Source organism: Gekko japonicus, unplaced genomic scaffold, assembly GCF_001447785.1.
Source record: "Gekko japonicus isolate JY-2015 unplaced genomic scaffold, Gekko_japonicus_V1.1 scaffold431, whole genome shotgun sequence".
In the NCBI taxonomy this organism is placed as follows: domain Eukaryota; kingdom Metazoa; phylum Chordata; class Lepidosauria; order Squamata; family Gekkonidae; genus Gekko; species Gekko japonicus.
In genome coordinates, this window is record NW_015162492.1 from 356,697 (window position 1) to 378,843 (window position 22,147).

General features: G+C 44.3%; 1 protein-coding gene across 1 annotated transcript in view; it reads right to left on the reverse strand.

Moving 5' to 3' along the window:
- EMID1 (EMI domain containing 1) overlaps window positions 1–22,147 on the reverse strand; it is a 105,096-nt gene that overhangs the window by 43,037 nt on the left and 39,912 nt on the right. The window contains exons 4-5 of the mRNA XM_015406014.1: window positions 13,635–13,721; window positions 201–262 (exon numbers count right to left, since the gene is read on the reverse strand). Of these exons, the coding sequence (XP_015261500.1) occupies window positions 201–262; window positions 13,635–13,721 (149 nt within the window). The remainder of the gene's footprint in view (window positions 1–200; window positions 263–13,634; window positions 13,722–22,147) is intronic.

Below are 22,147 nucleotides of genomic sequence, written 5' to 3' on the forward strand. Positions count from 1 at the left end.
AAAGGTGGCTGGTTGCCAGAAGGAGCGGAATTGTTTGTTGCTCCAACTTGCACCCAAAGAAGCCAAGGAATTGTACCTGCTCTGGCCTATTATGGTCAAGAGGCTTCCTGGATTGGGGCTGCAGGGGTGGGAGAGAAATATCACATCGAGCAGCACGGCTGAGACACACACACACACACCAAATCAAGAGAGCTACTGACCTTGGCTTCCAAGAAATTGAGGCGCTCAAACAGCTCTGACATTTTGCTGCAGTTTAAACAACCTGGAGAGGTAAATAAGAGAAGAACGTGAGGTGGGAGGGCTTGCAGAAGATACCTATTTGCACATTGGTTTTTATTTATCCTGGCATTTCAACAAGTAGTCTGCACAGGGCAGCTTACACCAAAATTAAAATGAACCTATGACACTGCCTGATTCTGAGCCCAACCATTCGTCCTTCTAGTTCAGTACTATCTACCGGCAGCACATCTCCAGATCTCAGGCAGAGAAAAATATTTCTTGAGATCCTTTTTTTCATTGGAGGGGCCAGGGATTGAACTTTGACAGGGCTGCTGAGAGGGTGGGAATGGAGGTACACAATCCAGGGGTCAGGAAGCCAGGCACGATTCCACTGGGAGAGAGTAGCAGCATCCTTGTTCCAGTCCAGGATGTTATGTGTCTTTTTTTTGGGGGGGCAGCTGAAATGTGAAACCAATGGGAACACAGAGGGAACCACTACAAGCCATCAACAAGGCAAATGAGAACAGGAGCAAGTTCTTTACAAGTTGTGTAGAAGGGCGAACAAGAGGCAGCAATGCAGTTCTTCTCAGCCCTGCACAGCAACATGCTCTTCTTCTTGACTGCTAAAGTAGGAGAGTTATTCCCCTCTTGTGCATCCAGCCACACTAACCAGGACCAAGGCAGGCATCCTTAGGACTCCAACAGGCATCACTCTTGCATGATCCGCTTTGCAAGTGGTCTTGGGGACACAGCCAGTGATTCCAGTCCACTGCTGTCAACCATCAGACATTTTTAGTAAAAACTTTACTGTTTGCAAAAAGGTGAGGGTGGGGGGACAGGGTCCTCTTATATTGCTTGCCTGAAATACCTGCCAAAGTCATCGGGCTGGGTGAGCAAGTGGATACATTCCAGTGCTAAGGCTTGCTAGTTTGGCATCGGCCTGTGAGTTGCTGACAGTGCGATCCTAAGCGGAGTTACACCCTTCTAGGTCAACTAAGTCAGTCATGGCTTTCCCCACAGAATCCAGAGAACTTAGGTACAGTGAAAGTGCTGAAAATGCATGTAAGATGACTCCTTTGCCATCCTCTTATGAAGAAAGGCAATGGCTATTCTGCTTAAGGACTCCAAAATCAGACGTCAAGCCTCATGGATGGGGGTGGGGAGAAAAGCACCTGGGGAGGCATTTGCAGGAACCAACCAGAAGGATGGTAGGAGTTTAAGCACTTCTTCCTGACAGTTCTTCCCTGCAAATGCCTCCCCTGCAATCACCTTCACAAATACAGGTAATATCTGGTTCTGAAGTCTGTGGTGCAGAGATTGTCTCTGGCGGCTGCCAAGCTGTCAAGGAATCAGCTTTTCAATATATATCCAGAACTGCAGGCAAAGAAAGGTCTTTCCCAAGATCTGAGATGCAGATGATCTCCCAATGAATTGTGGCCTCTCCCCATATCTACTGTCTTAAATTTGCTTTTCCTTCCAAAAAACACACCCTTTCTTTGCACTCGAGTGAATGTAAACTGTGGGCTTACACGGCTTCCTAATTTTGCCTCAGTTTGCCTCTGGGCCATGCAAGGAAGGGAGATAGGGTTTAACCATTCAGCTTCCACTCTATTTCACTATTCAAAACTGGATCTAATAGTGTAAGTAAGTGAGGGCTGAAGGTTTAAACCCTGCTCTCCCTTCTCTGCACATTCCTGAGGCAAACTGGGGCTTCATGAGCCATTCATCTTTCACCATTCTTGGGATGCTGAATTACTCCTGTGACACAATCACAAGAACACATTCAAGACATGCCTCATCTAGACCAACTGACAAGATGTTGGGGGATTATCTCCTAGCTTGCTTTGCCTTCACATCGATCTGTGCTTTCATTGATACTCCAACTTTCCTTATTTTACACAAATATTTTGAGTAAAAAAGTGATTCTCCTCCCTCATTAATCAGGCACCAGCTTTTAAAAATACCTGAAATCAGTTTTTTTAAAAAACAGAGTTCCCTACAAAAAGCCACAAGTGGCAACTACCAACGCAAAATAGGGAATGCTTCTTCTCAAGGTGAAAACAGACAACGGTTTTTTGAATGGTGGGCCCACTCTGGAAGAACCTTGACCGCATATCAAAATATATCTATTTCTTTCCCAAAATCAAGCTGCGGGGCGAGGAGAGACCATTCTGCAAACGCTGTTTCCCAATTATCAGTTTGGAATCAGAAATTCCCAGGTTTGGTTCAAAACTTTTGTATGCTGCGCAGGGGCAAGGGGGCTGCAGTTGGGCAGCAGGAACTTGCTTCGCAACAAATACCGTTTGGGCTCTTCTTTCTCTGTTCTCGTCTCCCCTTCTGTTTCCCTGTAAAAGTCTTTCCCACTGAAGCACTACCTACAATGTCTCTAGACAAAATAAAAAGGAAGCCTGTTAAGTAAACCTTCTCCCTCTCACTGAGGTGGGGGGGGAGGCAGAGCTCTCCTTGGCCCCCGGGGTTAGAGCAACAAGTACAGGAAACCTCCCGACTCTCTAGCATAAGGTGAAGACAGGCATAGCATTCTAAGTGTGTTGGGGGTGTGAGTGCACTTTGGCTGCCCTGAAAAGAAAATGCTATGGAACATGGTGAACGCTTGTTAAAAAGTTCTTCCGTCACATTCAAAATAGAACTTCTGTCTTCATCCACCACTCTTGCCTTTCCACACCAGGACCTGCTCAGGCAATCAAATTAGTGCCGCGATAATTTTCATTCATTTACGCAGGAGAATACAAAATGCAAGAATGTTCGCGTGTGGAGGCCCTGCGTTCTCATGCATGTATGAAATTTCTGCACATCTGGCAACACTGCCTGCAAGTTTGAAGCAGAAGCCAGCTGTGCACGGATTCAGCTGGCGAGGCTCCTCATGAGGTCACCAAGAAACCTTCCCCACCCCCCAATCTTGGAGCAATTTTCACTTTAAAAACAAAGTTTCTTTTAAAAAAAATTAGTAAGACAATAAATGAACAGAGAAATCCATGACCATTCATGGGAGGCTTTAAAAGTTTTGTTACAAATATTAAGATGGATAAACAGTGGCAGAATCATTGTGGAAGGGTCAAAATTGAGTGCTGATACGACATCACTAACAACATACATACCAGTTCTTTTACTTGCAAACCCTGGAGAAAGAAGGGCTCATCCCACAGTCAGGGTTGCCAAAGACACACACATGACACTGCCTTATACTGAATCTGACCCTTGGTCCATCAAGGTCAGAATTGTCTACTCAAACTGGCCGCAACTGTCCAGGATCTCAGAGGTCTTTCACATCACCTGCTGATCAGTCAGTCCATCTGGAGGTGCCAGGGACTGAAAGTGAGACCTTCTGCATGCAAAGCAGAGGCTCTTCCACTGAGCCACGGCCACTTCCCACGTGAAGGAAAATGTCCTGACCCTTTAATAGAGGATTAATGTGTGGAAATGGGCGGTTGACACTTTTCATGGCATGGAGGTAAATAAAATCCCATTATGCCTATATTAAAGGAACAAGATTTTCTTTCACCTCCAGGACTGTTAGTAACCCTACTTCAAATCTAGAAAAAGTTATGGTAGAATAAACTTTTTTTACTCTTTAAGGTGCTACTAGACTACTGCTTATTTTTTTTCCTGCCTTTTGACAACTATGTCTGCAACATAAAAAGGTTCCTGCTAGGACATGTGTGCATATAAAAACAAGAGTATGCTGTTTTCCTTCTTCTGAACTATTGTTTTTATTTGCATGCAAAGCTATGCAGATTTAATCAGTTAAAACGAATATGAATAAGATTGCTTTGTCTATGTCAAGGGTGTATTTCTGCATTTTTGTGATGGGTGGTACATTTTCCACAAAACTCTTGGGAAAGTAAGCATATGGGAAACTATCACTGCCTTCTTGAGATGCTTCCATACATTGATGAGTCTCTGAGTAGCCCTTTTTGCTGCTGCAAATACACACTATCCACATGGCAGTTTTCCTTGCCTCTGCCCCCCTGTGGCCACCACTCCCTTCCATTCCACTGGAAGTTTTTTCCCCCAGCTTTAAATCCGCAACAGCTAGATTGTTAATGCATTATAACAATATAGTGATACAATCTACTAGTTCCTTTGAATTCTCAGATTTCACTGAAAAATCTGTAGCCCTTTTCATTCCAGAGTTATAAGAAGAAAGGTGTATCTCCACAATGAAAACAGCTAATAACTGACCTTAAAAATGAAAGCTGGAAGCACAGAGGAGGTGGTAGGTAGTAGGTAGTGGCAATGGATCATTATAATGTTATAAGACTATAGAGATATTGCAATGATGTATTTGTTTTTAAAAGCTAGAATATGGCTGTCTGATGTCATAATGGGGGAAATGGGAGGCGGGAAGGCGATGAGAAAAGGAAAATGCCACCAAAGCAGGCAAGACCTTGGATAATGTCCAGAAAAAAGCCCCCTGGTGTTACAATGAAGGAAATGGAGTTGAGAAGGCACTGGGAGAAGGAAAACAGCACCAGAGTGGGTGAGACCTGACCTTGGATAATGAGACCAGCTGAGCTCTGCGCAGGAGCAGGAGAGAGAGCTGTGAGAGAGGTGAGTGGGTTTCTTTTACTTGCTTTCAGCTGAGAGAATTCAGCTACGGATATTTTGTGGGAAAACTGTGTTTAGCAGTGTGTGGAAGCACTTAGAGTTCTTGCAGAGTCCTGGCTGATTGAGTGTGGGAGAGGAACGGGCACTGTTTGACTGGGATTGCCTGTAATTGAGAGGAAGTGGAAGGGGCATTGTTTTGCCTGTGATTGAGTGCCTGGGTGAATTTGAATTTGAATAGCTGCTGCCTGACCTCTGCTGGGGGAGGCCTCTATTTAAGGAAGCACCTTGCCAGAGGCAGAGGAGACCAGCTGAGCTCTGAGCAGGAGCAGGAGAGAGAGCTGTGAGAGAGGTGAGTGGGTTTCTTTTACTTGCTTTCAGCTGAGAGAATTCAGCTACGGATATTTTGTGGGAAAACTGTGTTTAGCAGTGTGTGGAAGCACTTAGAGTTCTTGCAGAGTCCTGGCTGATTGAGTGTGGGAGAGGAACGGGCACTGTTTGACTGGGATTGCCTGTAATTGAGAGGAAGTGGAAGGGGCATTGTTTTGCCTGTGATTGAGTGCCTGGGTGAATTTGAATTTGAATAGCTGCTGCCTGACCTCTGCTGGGGGAGGCCTCTATTTAAGGAAACACCTTGGCAGAGGCACGAGCCTCTGGCACGAGCCGAAGGGTGAGCTAAAGGGCTCTTTGCCTGTGGCTCTTAGCCTAGGGACTCTTAGACTAGGGGCGCTGTAAGAAGCCCAAAAAGAGCCAGAAAGACAAGGCCCTAGGCTCTTTGTCTTTCCCGTAAAATAATTTGACTTGATAACAAAACCCACATAAATACCAAGGGTTTAAAAGGGGGATTATATTTATTTATTTTAAAAGAATTATGAAGCCAGAATGCCAGCAGGGGGTTGGGGGCTATCCAGTGTTTTGCACGGAGTGTCACATGTATGACTATCTGCCCACTGGGCAGAAGTCTTGGGTGTGTCCTCGGTGCAAGGAGCTCCTGGTTCTCAGGGAACGTGTGTGCTCCCTTGAGGCCAAGGTGGCTGACCTGGAGAAGCAGAGACAGTCAGCTAGGCACACAGAAAAGACTCTCGGGGACTTGTTAGCTTCGTCCCACTCTGGATCTGGCAGCCCCGCTGCTGTCAGGGAGCATGAGGGTCTAGGGGAAACAGGGCACCATGCTGAGGATAAGGGGAATGTGCCCTCAGAAGGGACCTCTTCCCCAGCTGGTGAGCGGCTCTCCTTTTGCACCAAGGAACCATCCCTGAGCAGGGTGGGAGGGGGGCTCTTGGTAGTGGGTGATTCGATCCTTAGGCAGGTAGACAGCTGGGTGGCGAACCCGCGTACTGACCGTATGGTGACTTGCCTGCCTGGTGCGAAGGTAGCGGACATTACGCGTGTTTTAGATAGGCTGGTAGATAGTGCTGGGGAGGAGCCAGTGGTCGTGGTGCATGTCGGCACCAACGATGTGGGGAAATGCAGTCGTGAGGTCCTGGAGGAGAAATTTAGGCTGCTGGGCAGGAAACTTAGGTCCAGGACCTCCAAGGTAGCCTTCTCAGAAGTGTTACCTGTTCCACGCGCAGGGCCGGAGAGACAGGCAGAGATCAGGAGTCTCAATGCGTGGATGAGACGATGGTGTAGGGGGGAAGGGTTCAGGTTTGTTAGGCACTGGGATACTTTTTGGAACAAGAGGGAGCTGTACAGGCGAGACGGTCTCCACTTGTCCCGAGAAGGAACCAGGCTGCTGGCACTTAAAATCAAAAAGGTGGCAGAGCAGCTTTTAAACTGAATATTGGGGGAAAGCCGACAGGAGATGAAAAGTCTCTGGTTCGGGTTGGCTCATCTGAGAGAGGTGAGGGGGTACCGGTTGCTTTTCTACAGGGAGGTGGATTGAAATTGTCCACAGAGGCCATGGCTGGTGACATGGACTGCCGGACAACGACTCGAGATAGCAAGAGGAAGGATGCAGGCTTAACTTGTAAGGGAAATTACAGCTGTTTCTATACAAATGCTAGAAGTGTCCGAGGTAAAATCGGGGAGTTGGAGTGCTTGGTGTCGGAGGGAAAAATAGACATTGTGGGTATTTCTGAAACTTGGTGGGATGAGGAAAATCAGTGGGACACAGTGATTCCCGGTTATATATTATATCGGAAGGATAGGGGGGGAAGGGTTGGAGGTGGGGTAGCTCTGTATGTCAGAGAGGGTATAAAGTCTAGAAAGATTGAGAGGCTAAGTGAATTGGATTCGCTTCTGGAAGTTCTATGGGTTGAAATAGGGGGGCCAAAAGGAAACTTAACACTGGGAGTTTGTTATCGCCCACCAGATCAAAAGATAGAGGAGGATTATAAAATGATGAATGCCTTAAAGATAGCAACTAGACAAAAACACTGTGTAATAATAGGTGATTTTAACTACCCACACATTGATTGGGTCAATATGTGTTCTAGTCGGGAAAAAGAGATTGAGTTTCTAGACACTCTAAATGACTGTGCTATGGAGCAGATGGTCACGGAACCTACCAGGGGAGAGGCGATCCTTGATTTGGTCCTAAGTAACACTCAAGACCTGGTGAGAGATGTAAAAGTGATTGCACCGCTTGGAAACAGTGATCATAATGTTGTTGAGTTCATCATTTGTACAAATAGAGAATTGGCCAAAAAGACTCACACAACCATTTTTAACTTTAAAAGGGGTAATTTCTCTGATATGAGGGGACACGTGGGGAGGAAACTGAAAGGAAAAGTAGAAAGGGTCAAAACAATTGGGGAAGCTTGGGATCTATTTAAAACTACGATCCTAGAAGCTCAAAAAATATATATTCCGCAGGTTAGGAAAGGCACAAACAGGTATAGGAAAAAGCCTGCATGGTTAACAAACAGAGTAATGGAGGCTGTAAAAAGTAAAAAGAATTCCTTTAAGCAGTGGAAAGCTAGTCACAGTGAGGCTGATAAAACGGAACACAGGCTATGGCAAATAAAATGCAAGTCTGAGGTCAGGCAGGCAAAAAGGGAATATGAGGAGCATATAGCAAAAAACGTAAAAACCAACAATAAAACTTTCTTCAAATACATTAGAAACAGGAAACCAGCCAGGGAGGCAGTGGGGCCCTTGGACGACCAAGGGGTAAAAGGAGTATTGAAGGATGATAGGGAAATGGCTGAGAAGCTAAATGCATTTTTTGCCTCCGTCTTCACTGTGGAAGATGAGAAGTGCTTGCCCACTCCAGAACCACTGATTTCAGGAGGGGTGTTGGAAGACCTGAGTCAGATTGAGGTGATGAGAGAGGAGGTCCTAAAACTGATAGACAACTTAAAAACTGAAAAATCACCAGGCCCAGATGGCATACATCCGAGAGTTCTGAAAGAACTCAAATGTGAACTTGTAGATCTCCTGACAAAGATATGTAATCTTTCCTTAAAATCTGCCTCCATTCCTGAGGATTGGAAGGTAGCTAATGTCACTCCCATCTTTAAAAAGGGTTCCAGAGGAGATCCGGGAAATTACAGGCCAGTCAGTCTGACGTCGATACCGGGTAAATTGGTGGAAACCATTATTAAGGAAAGAATTAGTAGGCACATAGATGAACAAAACCTATTGAGGCAGACTCAGCACGGTTTCTGTAAGGGAAGATCTTGTCTCACTAACCTGTTAGTGTTCTTTGAGGGGGTGAACAAACATGTGGACAAGGGGGATCCAATAGATATTATTTACCTTGACTTCCAGAAAGCTTTTGATAAAGTTCCTCATCAAAGGCTCCTAAGTAAGCTCAAAAATCATGGGATAGAAGGACAAGTCCTTTTATGGATCAAAAACTGGCTAGTTCATAGAAAACAGAGAGTGAGTGTAGGTGGGCAATTTTCTCAGTGGAGGGTGGTAAGCAGTGGGGTACCGCAGGGATCAGTACTTGGTCCACTGCTTTTTAACTTGTTCATTAATGATTTGGAGATGGGAGTAAGCAGTGAAGTGGCTAAATTTGCGGATGATACAAAGTTGTTCAGGGTGGTGAAAACCAGTGAGGATTGTGAGGCACTCCAAGGGGATCTGTCAAGGATGGGCGAGTGGGCGTCAACATGGCAAATGGGGTTCAATGTGGCCAAGTGCAAGGTGATGCACATTGGAGCCAAAAATCCTAAATATAAATACACATTGATGGGGTCTGAACTGGCAGAGACTGAGCAAGAGAGAGATCTTGGAGTTGTAGTGGATAACTCACTGAAAATGTCGAGACAGTGTGTGACTGCAATAAAGAAGGCCAATGCTATGCTGGGGATTATTAGGAAGGGTATTGAAAACAGATCAGCCAATATAATAATGCCCCTATATAAATCAATGGTGAGACCTCATTTGGAATACTGTGTGCAGTTCTGGGCACCACACCTTAAAAAGGATATTATAGCTTTGGAAAAAGTGCAGAAAAGGGCAACTCGAATGATAAAAGGGTTGGAACACTTTCCCTATGAGGAAAGGTTAAAGCGCTTAGGGCTCTTTAGCTTGGAGAAAAGACGACTGAGGGGTGACATGATCGAGGTTTATAAGATTATGCATGGGAAAGAGCAGGTAAAGAAAGAGGTACTTTTCTCCCTTTCTCACAATACAAGAACTTGTGGGCACTCCATGAACTTGCTGAGCGGTCGGGTTAGAATGGATAAAAGGAAGTACTTCTTCACCCAAAGAGTGATTAACACTTGGAATTCACTGCCACAGGAAGTGGTGGGTGCTACAAGCATGGATGGCTTCAAAAGGGAATTAGATAAGCATATGGAGCAGAGGTCCATCAGTGGCTATTAGCCACAAGGTATAGCTAGGGGCTCTGGGGCAAGTGATGCTCTGTCTTCTTGGTGCTTGGGGGGGGTCAACAGTGGGAGGGCTTCTAATGTCCTGGCCCCACTGCTGGACCTCCTGATGGCACTGGTATTTCTGGCCACTGTGTGACACAGAGTGTTGGACTGGATGGGCCTTTGGCCTGATCCAACATTGGCGTCTCTTATGTTCTTATGTTCTTATGTTCTTATGTTCTTATGTACACCTTCCTATCCAGACCATCTAGGAACATGCTTGGACTGTGCTCCTCCCAAAAATACTTTTTGCAAAACGTATTGGTGAGTTTTGGCTCTAGCTGGGGTAGAGCATCCACCGGCCCCATTATGGCTACAGCCTTTCCCCGCATTCCTCATAGCTGGGTCCAGTGACCAATTAATTAAGCTATGTGTCAGGATCAGTTCACCATCCAAGTGATGGAAGCAGACATTTGGGGTGCCAAACTGAAGGAGGTCAGCAACATGGGAGGAAACCTGCATGCAGAGGCGCTGCTTCTGGAGCATCTGGACCTCGTTGGGGTGGTACTGAAGGTATGTGTTTCCTGTACATGTCCAAGACTGCCTTAGCCCCAGTGGAGGAAGCATGAGAAGAGGATGATTCTGTAAGTGCTTGTGTTGCACAGATTATGTTCTGTGATCCACCCAAGGTTTCTGATCTATGGGGTGAAGATCGCTGAACTAGAAAGGTCATGTATAAGATTGCAAAAGTATGGCAAAACAGAGACTCAGGGTAGCGTGTATTTATTTAGCATGCAGATTGACTGTGCTCATAACGCCAGGCCAGTACAGCCAATTCCCACACTCCATGGATTAGTGTCTTTTACTGTAGAACCAATTCTATTAACCCCTTGGCAAGTGGCAGGCATGACAAACCCTTCTCCAGCCACTATAGTCCGTATTGGAGGGGAAATCGACACTCAGCTTTTCACCCTTGCCAAGATTCCCCAAATTGCACATGAATGATTGTGGAGCAAATAAGCCAAAGTGGATGGAGCCAAAACAAATGTTCAAAGAGAACTATGAAGAGCTATAGTGTGTTGCTTACTGTATGTGTGGATCAGATCAAATAGCAGGGCTTTCAATCACCTTCTGAATTTTATCTGCGTGGTTGACATGGCAATCTCACATTCCCTATTTGGTTGCAAATCGGTCTGGGTTTTTACAGAGTTTTACGAAATTTTCACATAGTTGCAATGTTCCCTCTAAGCTGTGGAGTCTTGTGAGCAAAAATTCTACTTTGTGAGCTACTGGCATTAAAGTTGTGAGCGAGCGATTTGGCTACTGCATAAATTAGTTTGCTCTGGAGCCCTTCTTCCTGAGCTAAGACAAAAATGTGTGAGCCGGAAGCTAGAAAACTGTGAGCTAGCTCACACTAACTCAGCTTAGAGGGAACAGTGGTTGCAACCCACTTTGAGTTTTGTGTTTCAAGAAGAAAGGTGGGATATAAATTTAAAGAATAAATAATGAGTACATAGCTCTATGACCCTGTGTTGTACACTAAAGGCCAAGCTACACATTATGCTTAACACATGGTCCCAATGGGGACTTGTCACAGGATGCCAACCGCATGTTCCCTGTGGCAGTGCCCAATTCTGGTCAAGACTGCAGTGCCATGGGGGGGGGGGTGTTTCTTGCCTCCCTCCCTGTTGTTTTCCTGACATGAAATGGTTGGGAGGGTGTTATTAGCTCCATTGTGGGGCTGCACAAGCAAGCATCCAGTGCACACGCAGTATCCCAGTGGGACAAATAATGCATCCCTGGGCCATTTTGTACCAGGAAAACAGCACAGGAAGGAAGGCAAGGAAACCTTCTCCCATGCTGCAGTCCCAATCTAAATCAAGAAGAGGGCAACCAAGATTATTAGGGGGTTGGAGCACCTTCCCTATGAGGAAAAAAGATTGAAGAATCTTTTTCAGTTTATAAAAGCGACAACTAAGAGCTTTATAAAATTATGCACGGGGTGGAGTGAGTTGACAAAGAGAAATGTTTCTCCCTCTCTCAAAATACTAGAACTTGAGGGCATCAAATGAAGCTGATGGGCAGCAGATTCAGGATGGACAAAAGGAAATTCTTCTTTATACAGAGAGTGATTAAATTGTGGAATTTGCTGCCTGAGGATGTAGTGATGGCCACAGGAATAAACAGCTTTAAAAAGCCCCACTGGTGGACCTGGTATTTCTGGCCACTGTGTGACACAGAGCGTTGGCCTGATCCAACATTGGCATCTCTTATGTTAAGAGCTTAGATAGATTCATGGAGGATAGGTTTATCAGTAGCTGCTAACCATGGTGACTGAGGGGGACCTCCACATTCAGAGGCACTAAAGCTCTGATTCCCAAAGCCAGGAGGCAATATCAGGGGAATGTCTCGGCCATCCGTTGGCTGCCGTGTGAGACAAGATGCTGGACAAGATAGACCACTGGTCTGATCCAGCAGGGCCGTTTCTATGTTCTTATCAAGCCCCTGCAGCTTTTTAAATTGCTATGCAGCTGCCATTTGGTGATCATGATTAGGGACTGTGAAGATCAAGATTAGGGACCACTTACAGCAAGCTATGCCAGGAGCTGCAGTGGCTCAAGTGGTTAAGACGCTGAACTGCAGGCTGTGGAAGGTCGGTAGTTCAGCAGTTCGAGACCTGAGTTGCCACATGACGGAGTGAGCTCCCGTCTCTAGTTCCAGCTCCTGCCAACCTAGCAGTTCAAAAGCAAGAAATTGCAAGTAGATAAATAGGGACCACTTCAGTGGGAAGGTAACAGCGTTCCGTGCACCTTGGTGTTTAGTCATGCCGGCCACGTGACCATGGAAACGTCTTCGGACAGCGCTGGCTCTTCGGCTTTGAAACGGAGATGAGCACCGCAACCCTAGAGTCGGATTCGACTGGCTTTCGAGCAAGGGAACCTTTACCTTTACCTTACAGCAAGCTATACTGCGTATAGCCATGTATAGCTTGATCCTGCTGTGTAATTGTGCATCATTTAATATGTCACATTAATATGCTTTGCTTCAGTTCTGTTTTTAGATTTCTGGTTGGTTCTACAACCCTAATCCTATTGCATAGTTTATCGAATGCCCCATCCTGCTGATGGTCTTGACTCACTCCATGTAACCCAGTTTGAGCCCGAATGAGAAAGGCGAACTATAAATAACGTAAATAAAATTAATAAAATTGAATGTGTCCTTTGGGCCTAAGATGTTGTTGTATCATCATAAATGTGGCAGAAGTGATCTGTGTGTGCCTTTGTTGCTATGGGAATATATATTCACTACTCCATCTAGAGTGAACATAGGGGACAATGCAGTCAGGTTCTACATGTTTCTACTTTCTAGTATTATCAGACACCAAACGGCTGTGGGGGCGCCTGTTGTCTATTATCAGTGTAATCGACTGTTTTTAACACATAAATCTTTTTAGTAATGTGAAGGAGGAACATGATTAAGCCAATAGGTGGTGCTTTAAAAAAAAGATAGAGATATGGACAGGCCAGCTGAAGCCAGAGGGGAAAAGCCGAGACTAAGAACTGTTCCAGCATTCAGAGTGCATGACATACAGGGTTGCCAGCTCTGGGTTGAGAAATACCTGGAGAATTTGAGGGTGGAGCCTGAGGAGGGCGGAGTTTGGGGAGGGGAGGGATTTCAGGTGATTTCAGGGATTTCTCTCAGCCATTTTCTCCAGGTGAACTGATTTCTGTTGTGGGGAGATCAGTTGTAATCACAGTAGATCTCCAGCCACTACCTGGAGGTTGGCAACCCTAATTTCTTCTTTTCATTTTACTGCTGATTACAGGTTTTATCTTTTTATTATGCTACCTCTGACTCTGATGCTTTGGATATGTTACTGTTTTTGTTAGTGTGGGTTTTTTTATTACAACCGTTACTATTTGTGATGCTTTTTACTGCCAGGTAGATATTTTCCCCCATTTTAATGTGGTATGTTGAGGTGTGGGACAGGGGTCCCTAGAAGAAACTAAAACAATACATGCATGTGTGCACACTATATTTGCATATAACTAACTGAAGGAGGGGACACTTTCCTAGAGACTGTACCTGAATAGGTTGTAGGTCGGACAGGTAATCTACGCAAAGAAGCACTTCCATGCCCAGCATCCTGAGCATCCGGGTAACTGACGGTCTCTGAAAAGGCAAAAGAAAAAAGACATTTCTGAATCACTCAGTGCACAATGCACCAGATTGTACTCCCCCTGAAGGACTAGGCAGGCAGTCCGAGTATATTCCTAGTCCTAATCCAACTGCATTGCTCACTGGAGGTCCTTGCCATCTGATTGAACTGTTCTTTACATTTTGTAATCCATCCTGACTCTCAGTGAGAAAGTCAATCTATATATGAAGTAAATAAACTTTAAAAAATTCTTGGGCTCTTCATTGTCTCTGGATAAGCCAGTCATAGAAACAGTGAGCTCAGGCTAGTTTTACCAGCAGGAGAAGGTTAATTTAGCCAATGTCTTGGTAGCATACAGATTAGACTACTATGAAGTACTCTGTGTGGACCTGTCTTGACAGCAGTCTGGTAACTTTAGCATGCAATAAGCAGCCAACTGAATTGCCTTCCAATTCGTTCCCGGGCCTAATTCAAAATGGTGGTCTTTGAAGCTGTACAGGCTTGGGTCCAAAGTACCTGAAGGACTGCTTCCCATGTACAAACAGGTCTGATTTCAGATAACAAGAGGGGTGGCTCCCTATGGTAATTAGGGATGGGCGCAAACCAGGAAAATGTGATTCGAGGTTTGTGGCATGCCCATTTCGTGAACCACAAAGCCTCATAAACCTTTAACTGCCAAACAAAACAGTTTGGTTTGTAAGTTTGTGATGCAGAAGAACCACCCCCACCATGCTAGAGACACCAAAATCACAGGGGACCTCTGGCCTACTCTCATCTACCTGCCCTCCAAGTTTGGTGAGGATTGAATTTAGGGGGTCCAAGTTACAGCCCCCCAAAGCAGGTGCCCCCAGGAAACTGCTTTCTGGGGAAATGACAGGTGCAGGTTCGGGAGTATATAAAATAGATCCTGTGCAAGTCAAAGTCACAGGGAATCTCCCCTGGATGCTCCTCTACATGCTCTCCAAGTCCTCTCCCCCTGTTATTTGAAGTTTGGTAAACAGAGTTTGAAGTTTGGTAAACTTTTGGCAAAGTTTGGTGAAAAGAGACAGTCTCTCTGGAAATATACCCATTCATGAATCACACAAACTGCCATGAACTGCTTGAAAGTTTGTGCCAGTTGACCTGCCATGAATTTCAGTTTGCAAACTATAAACTGGCCAAAATTCATCAAAAACTTTAGTTTGTGTGCCAGTTTGTGCCCATCCCTAATGGTAATCCCTGCTGGCTGAAGTTTGGCTGGTGGCAATTAATAAGGTCTTCTAAGATGCAGTTCCCAAACTGTGGAAATCCCTCCTCCAGAAAATATGATGCACCCTCATTGTAGGCTTTGCGGCATATGAAAGCATATTTATTCTGGAAAGGCTTTTAAAATAATGTAATTAAAATAATAAGAAATAACACTGCACTTTACTGAGGTTTTATTTTTTAAAAACTATTATATGTTATGATTTTATTCTGGGAGTCACCTTGGGTATTTATTTGGGCATATAAATTCTCTAGATAAAAAAATAAATAATTGTGCAGGGTACAAATTGCATAGTTATCCTGCATCACAGTTCACATTATTATAGATCTATGTATTTTTTTGCCCCAATGGCTGAGTTTTGATTGTTGTTTTCCAGATATACTAACAGACACTACTTTTTTTTTTTTTTTAGTTTTCCGGTCATTCTTTCGGTTACCTCCCTTATTTCATTTCTCTGGTATTAATGTTGGCAACGGCAGGCCCAGCTACCCAGCCCTAAGAGAACTGGCAAACTAGGTAAAAGATGTAGAAGTGGCAGTCTGAAATCGGTTTTGTTTACTTTTAATATTGATAATGTATTTTCTAATGATTATGTTGTATTGTTTTACTTGTAAGCAACCTTGAGCAGGACTCTAGAGAGGAGGCATATAAATTACCTAAATTAATAAAACAAACTGGTCAGCCAGGGACTCTAAGTCAGGGGTGTCGAACTCATCTGTTATGAGGGCCGGATCTGGCATAAATGAGATCTTGTTGGGCTGGGACATGTGTGTCATAAAATGCAGTGCCAGGTAGTGCAGATATAAACTTTATAAAGGACACAAACACAAAGGGTTTTTTTACTCAAAATAAAAACATGCTTAAAACATTAGCACTCTTGCAATATTTTGTTTATTTAACACTGTCTGATAACTGAAACCTCTTGCTCTGAATTATTGCATCAAAATTTCTGTGCTGCTGTAATCTTGAGTATGCTGTTCAGGTGTGTATCTGTAAGATGCAAACCTACAATGACACAGCAGCAGCAGAACTGGAAGAAGAAGCAGAAGACAGCCAGTTCCACTGCGGGCCTGATAGAAGCCCTCCGGGGCCTGATCCAGATCCCCTGGGCTGCATGTTTGACATCCCTGCCGTAGGATGTTGTGATACCACTGACATCAACAATTTCAGCTCACCTTTTTTTCTCTTCTCAAAGCTACCCTTCCAGGTTTTAATTTTTTATTTATTTATTAGAATATTTATACTCTACCCTTTAAAACTCAAGGCAGCTGACTGGAGTTTTATGAATCCATTAGTATTAATTGTCACAAAAGAGAGCACAGAGCAGAATAAACCTTCTGCACAAAACCTACTAGAATTGCTTCCTGCACTGACAGATTGTCATTAAAGTGTTGAAACATTACCAGACAAGCCCTTAAGGAAAACTGTCTCTTTATTCATTTTTCACTCAAGTAGATACTTCGGCATTTTTTTACATATAAATTCCAGTGGCATAGCCATGTTAGTCTTTTGCATCAGCAAAATAAAATAAAATAACAGTAATAAAATAAAAGGAATCTCATAACACCTCAAGGCCTAACAGATTTATTGATGCTTAAGCATTCATCAGATGCATGAAGAGAATCCTCAGCCCTTGCATAAGCAATTTTTTTCATCTTTTGAAATGAACCTCTCTAGGATTAACCATGACATTAGCAACAAGATCCAAGTGTTCAATAACTGTTCTCTTCCAGTCATGTACAAATAGGGTTACCAACCTCCAGGTGGCACCTGGAGATCTCCCACAACTACAATCGATCTGCAGATGGCCAAGATCAGTTCCCCTGGAGAAAATGGCTACTCTGGAGGGTGGACTCTCCTTAAACCCCGCCCTCCCCAGACTCTACCCCCAGACTCTCCAAGCATATCTCAACCCAGAGCTGACAACCCAAATTCAATTAAAAGCAAAAAAGAGGTGCAAACATGAGAGGAGCTGGACCTTACACTGGCTTATGTCCAATGTTCCCTCTAAGGTTTGGAGTCTTGTGAGCAAAAATTCTACTTTGTGAGCTACTGGCATTCAGGCTGTGAGCGAGCAATTTCGCTACTGCATTAATTAGTTTGCTCCGGAGCCGTCCTTCCTGAGCTGGAACAAAAATGTGTGAGCCGGAGGCTAAAAAACTGTGAGCTAGCTCACACTAACTCAGCTTAGAGGGAACACTGCTTATGTCCCTGAAATCTGTCAGCACAGGCTTTTCTCTCTCCCTTCCCGACTCACTTCTGTCACTGAAGTACAGTTGGAGGGAAAAGGGGCAAGAAAACAAGACATGGGAGCAGGGAATGTTCAACACCCACACTCATGTCCATTTTGCTGATTAAATTGGCCTCTCCAGTCTTTCTTTGGGACACATCCTCTCCCGGACTGGATTGCCCACCACCATATGTAGACTTGAAGAAGAAGAGATTGGATTTATACCCCACCCTTCACTACTCCAAAGGTGTCTCAGAGCAGCTTACAAACTCCTTTCCCTTCCCCTCCCCACAACAGACACCCTGTGAGGTGGGTGGGGCTTAGAGAGCTCTTGACAGAAACTGCTCTTTCAAGGACAGCTGTGCCAGAGCTTGTGACTGATCCAAGGTCACATCAGCAGGTGCAAGTGGAGGAGTGGGGAATCAAACCCGGTTCTCCCAGATTAGAGTCCGCACACTTAACCACTACACCAAACTGGCTCTCTTGAGTACTTGAGTACATTTTGCACACTGTTAAGGGCAGCAGAGTCCAGGTGGGGCCTAGAGAACTCCCAGAATTACAACTGATCTCCAGACTACAAAAATCAGTTCCCCTGGAGAAAATGGCTCCTTTGAAAAGCAAACTCTATTGTATTATACCCTGCACAGGTCCCTTCACCTCCCCAAGCCCCCCCCCCCCCACAAAAAAATCTCCAGGAATTTCCCAACCAGGAGTTGGCAACCCTACAGCAAACAGGCAGATCTGACATACAGTAGCACAATTCAATGGGAAATTTTCCTACCCAAACCAACCTCCCTAAAATAAAGGGGAGTTGTGCAAGAGTCAACACAAGGAGGATTTTTCTCCTCAGGTTCCAAAATTGGGCAGGCCTTAGCTGTCTTCAGCTATACTACAAGAACTTTAAAAACTGGCCTGGAGCAAGAAAACATTTGAATAGTTACTGGCATGTTTTAGCAGGGAAAGTTTCAAGTTTGAGGCCACATCATGATTTTGTAGATGAGAGGAACTGAAAATTCAGGACCCTGGTCGGCAACTTGTGCTGTCAACCCTCAGGCATTTTTCCAGTGCCCCTTTAGTATTTTCCCTCTCATTCAGTGTTTTGCTGAATAGTAGTTTTTCTCCTTCATGACCCCATACTCTGTTCTCCCAGGCCCAGTGCCTAACATACACACACACACACAAAATAGATTTCACATCCAATGTAACCCACTAGGGTCTACCCCTTGACATAGCAAAATAATTATTTACCACCTCCCAAAGTCAGCAAAATTGGGCAGGGCCCACTGACACCGTCCGCCTTCCTACTTTAAAAATCACAGATTGGCAACCATATTTGGGACTGAGCGAGGGCTGAAAGGCCAACAAGATGAGCTTCACCCACTGATTCACCCCTGTGAAGCCAAACAAAGGGATGGGCCACAGCTAAGAGGTAGAGCCCAGGTATGAGGTTTCAGGTTCATTCCCAGACATTTCCAGGTAAAAGGATTTCAGATCGCAGATGTTCGAAAACACCATTGCTACACACTGTCAGGGGAGCCACTACTAGCCTAGATAAACAAGGCTGGCTTATTATAAGGTAGTTTGATATATCTTAAACTGAATTTTAATTGAGTTTCGTATTATTTTTGTAACCTTCTATAAGCCTCTTTGGAAGTTAATTGGGTTTTTTTATGGGCTGAAAAGCAGGGCACAAACACAGTAACAACATGCTCAGGTAATAGAATCCTCTCCTTACTTTTTAAAAAAGATGCTAAATTGGATAAATTTGCTAAGATGTAAAAAAATTAAAAGCATGGGGTGGGATGACATAAAATAACCAAGAGTGTTAAGAACATAAGAACATAAGAGATGCCAATGTTGGATCAGGCCAAAGGCCCATCCAGTCCAACACTCTGTATCACACAGTGGCCAGAAATACCAGTGCCATCAGGAGGTCCACCAGTGGGGCCAGGACATTAGAAGCCATCCCACTGTTGACCCCCCCCAAGCACCAAGATGTTGCAGTCAAAGAATAAATTAGGAGGTGAGTCTTGCTGAAACGGTGGCCACATGTGCAGATAAAGAAAATGAGGGAGGTAAAGACCAGAATCTGTTGCAACACATTTGTCCAACTGATAATTTAATGTTAATGATCACAGCAGTGGATTAGTTGCTAGCTATACTTAGGTGAGGGAAAAGGTGAATGTTTTCAAGGCACTGACTCAGGAGAAGTGCCAACAGACCTACGAATAGACTTGAAATGTTTTGAATTTTGAAGTGTGCTTGGTGGGATCGGTGTTGGTGGTTTAGACATAAAGGTCCCCAAAACGCATCAATCTTCTTCTTGAACACTGAAAATTCTGGGATATGCTTCCAAATTCTATGGAATTCCAAAGGTTCGTAGATTCTTCAACCATAAATCCATGAATGCAAGTCCATATTTGGGCAAACGTATCAAGCTCACCTTGAAAAGAAATGTTTGGTCCTGAAAGGAATGACAGCAACCTCGTTCTTTCCCTTCTCATGTCTTAACTGTCCCAGAGAGGGAACTGAGGACCCACACAAGAGACAAACCCCATCTGGGACCATCTGGAGGAAATTGGCTTCTGTCACAACCACAGTCTCGGCTGATTCAGACAGCGGATTTCCTCAGAGACTCCCACATGCCAGAGGGCAGCTCAGTCATTGGCTGGGGGGGGGGCAGCAGGGAAAAGATGCAAAATGTGCCATGTTGTTGTTTTTTTAAACCAAGGATCCAAATGTTTTCTTTTCTTTTTTTCTGGCTGGAAAGGTACTCCCATAGGTAACTCATCCTTTAGCTTTGTTTTATTTTATCTATAAAAATTAGACTGCTACACCAAGAAGACAAACTTTTAAAAAACCCCACAGAAACACGAACATTAATATAAATAGAAATATTAATAAGAACAAGATCACATCCATTGTTGGTAACATTAAAAACATCAAACCAAACAAAACCAGAAAAGGAGAGCACCAGGATTATTAAAAACTGACATGATCATCATCAGAATCATTAATGATAGATACATGGCCTTTGTTTTCTCTACAGATCATGGCATCTTAGGAATGTTTTTCGATGGAGATCTTTTCAAGCGGCGTGTCTCTACAAGATGTGTAGCAAGGGGCACTAGCATCATTTTTCGGATTATGCAAATTCTTGGGGGAAAGGCCCATTAATGGTTTTTCCTTGTGAAATCCTAAAAAGAGTTACACCCTTCTAATCCATCTGTGGGTCAATGGATTTAGAAGGGTTTAACTTTGCTTAGTTTGTTTGAATGCAGATTTCCAGAGAACAGCAAGGAGAGATAAGGAGGCCTTCCTGAATGAACAGTGCAAAGTAATAGAAGAAAACAATAGAATGGGAAGGACTAGAGATCTCTTCAAGAAAATTGGAGAAAGCAAGGGAACGTTCCATGCAAAGCTGGCCATGATAAAGGACAAAAACGGTAGGGATCTAACAGAAGCAGAAGAGATTAGGAAAAGATGGCAAGAATACACAGAAGAACTATACAAGAAAGACCTTGATGTCCTCGACAACCACGACGGTATAATCACTGACCTCGAGCCAGACATCCTGGAATGTGAAGTGAAATGGGCCTTAGAAAGCATTGCTAACAACAAAGCTAGTGGAGGTGATGGTATCCCAGCTGAGCTATTCAAAGTCTTAGAAGATGATGCTGTTAAAGTGCTACACTCAATTTGCCAGCAAATTTGGAAAACGCAACAGTGGCCACAGGATTGGAAAAGGTCAGTATACATTCCAATGCCAAAGAAGGGCAATGCCAAGGAATGTTCAAACTATCGCACAATTGCACTCATATCACACGCTAGCAAGGTCATGCTCAAGATCCTACAAGCTAGGCTTCAACAGTACATGGATAGAGAACTGCCAGAAGTACAAGCTGGGTTTCGAAGAGGTAGAGGAACTAGAGATCAAATTGCCAACATTCGCTGGATTATGGAGAAAGCAAGAGAGTACCAGAAAAATATCTACTTCTGCTTCATTGACTATGCTAAAGCTTTTGACTGTGTGGATCACAACAAACTATGGCAGGTCCTTAAAGAGATGGGAGTACCAGACCACCTCACATGTCTCTTGAGAAACCTGTATAAGGGCCAAGAAGCGACAGTTAGAACCGGATACGGAACAACTGATTGGTTCAGCATAGGAAAAGGAGTACGACAAGGATGTATACTGTCACCTTGCTTATTTAATATATATGCAGAGTACATCATGCGAAATGCTGGCCTGGATGAATCACAAGCGGGAATTAAGATTGCTGGGGAAAAGATCAACAACCTCAGATATGCAGATGATACCACTCTAATGGCTGAAAGTGAAAAGGATCTAAAGAGCCTCTTGCTCAGAGTAAAAGAGGAGAGCGCAAAAGTGGGCTTGAAGCTCAACATCAAAAAAACTAAGATCATGGCATCCGGCCCCATCACTCCTTGGCAAATAGAAGGGGAAGTCGTGGAAGTAGTGACAGACTTCACGTTCCTGGGATCCCAGATCACCGCAGACTGTGACTGCAGCCATGAAATTAAAAGACGCCTGCTCCTTGGGAGGAAAGCGATGGCGAACCTAAACAGCATGATAAAAAGTAGAGACATCACCCTGCCAACAAAAGTCCGCATGGTCAAAGCAATGGTATTCCCAGTAGTCATGTATGGCTGTGAGAGTTGGACTATAAGGAAGGCCGAGCGCCGAAGAATAGATTCTTTTGAACTATGGTGCTGGAGAAGACTCTTGAGAGTCCCTTGGACTGCAAGAAGAACAAATCAGTCAATCCTCAAAGAAATCAACCCTGACTGTTCCCTGGAAGGCCAGATAATGAAACTGAAGCTCAAATACTTTGGCCACCAAATGAGAAGGGAGCACTCACTGGAGAAGACCCTGATGCTGGGAAAGATTGAAGGTCAAAGAAGACGGGGACGGCAAAGGATGAGATGGTTAGACAGTGTCA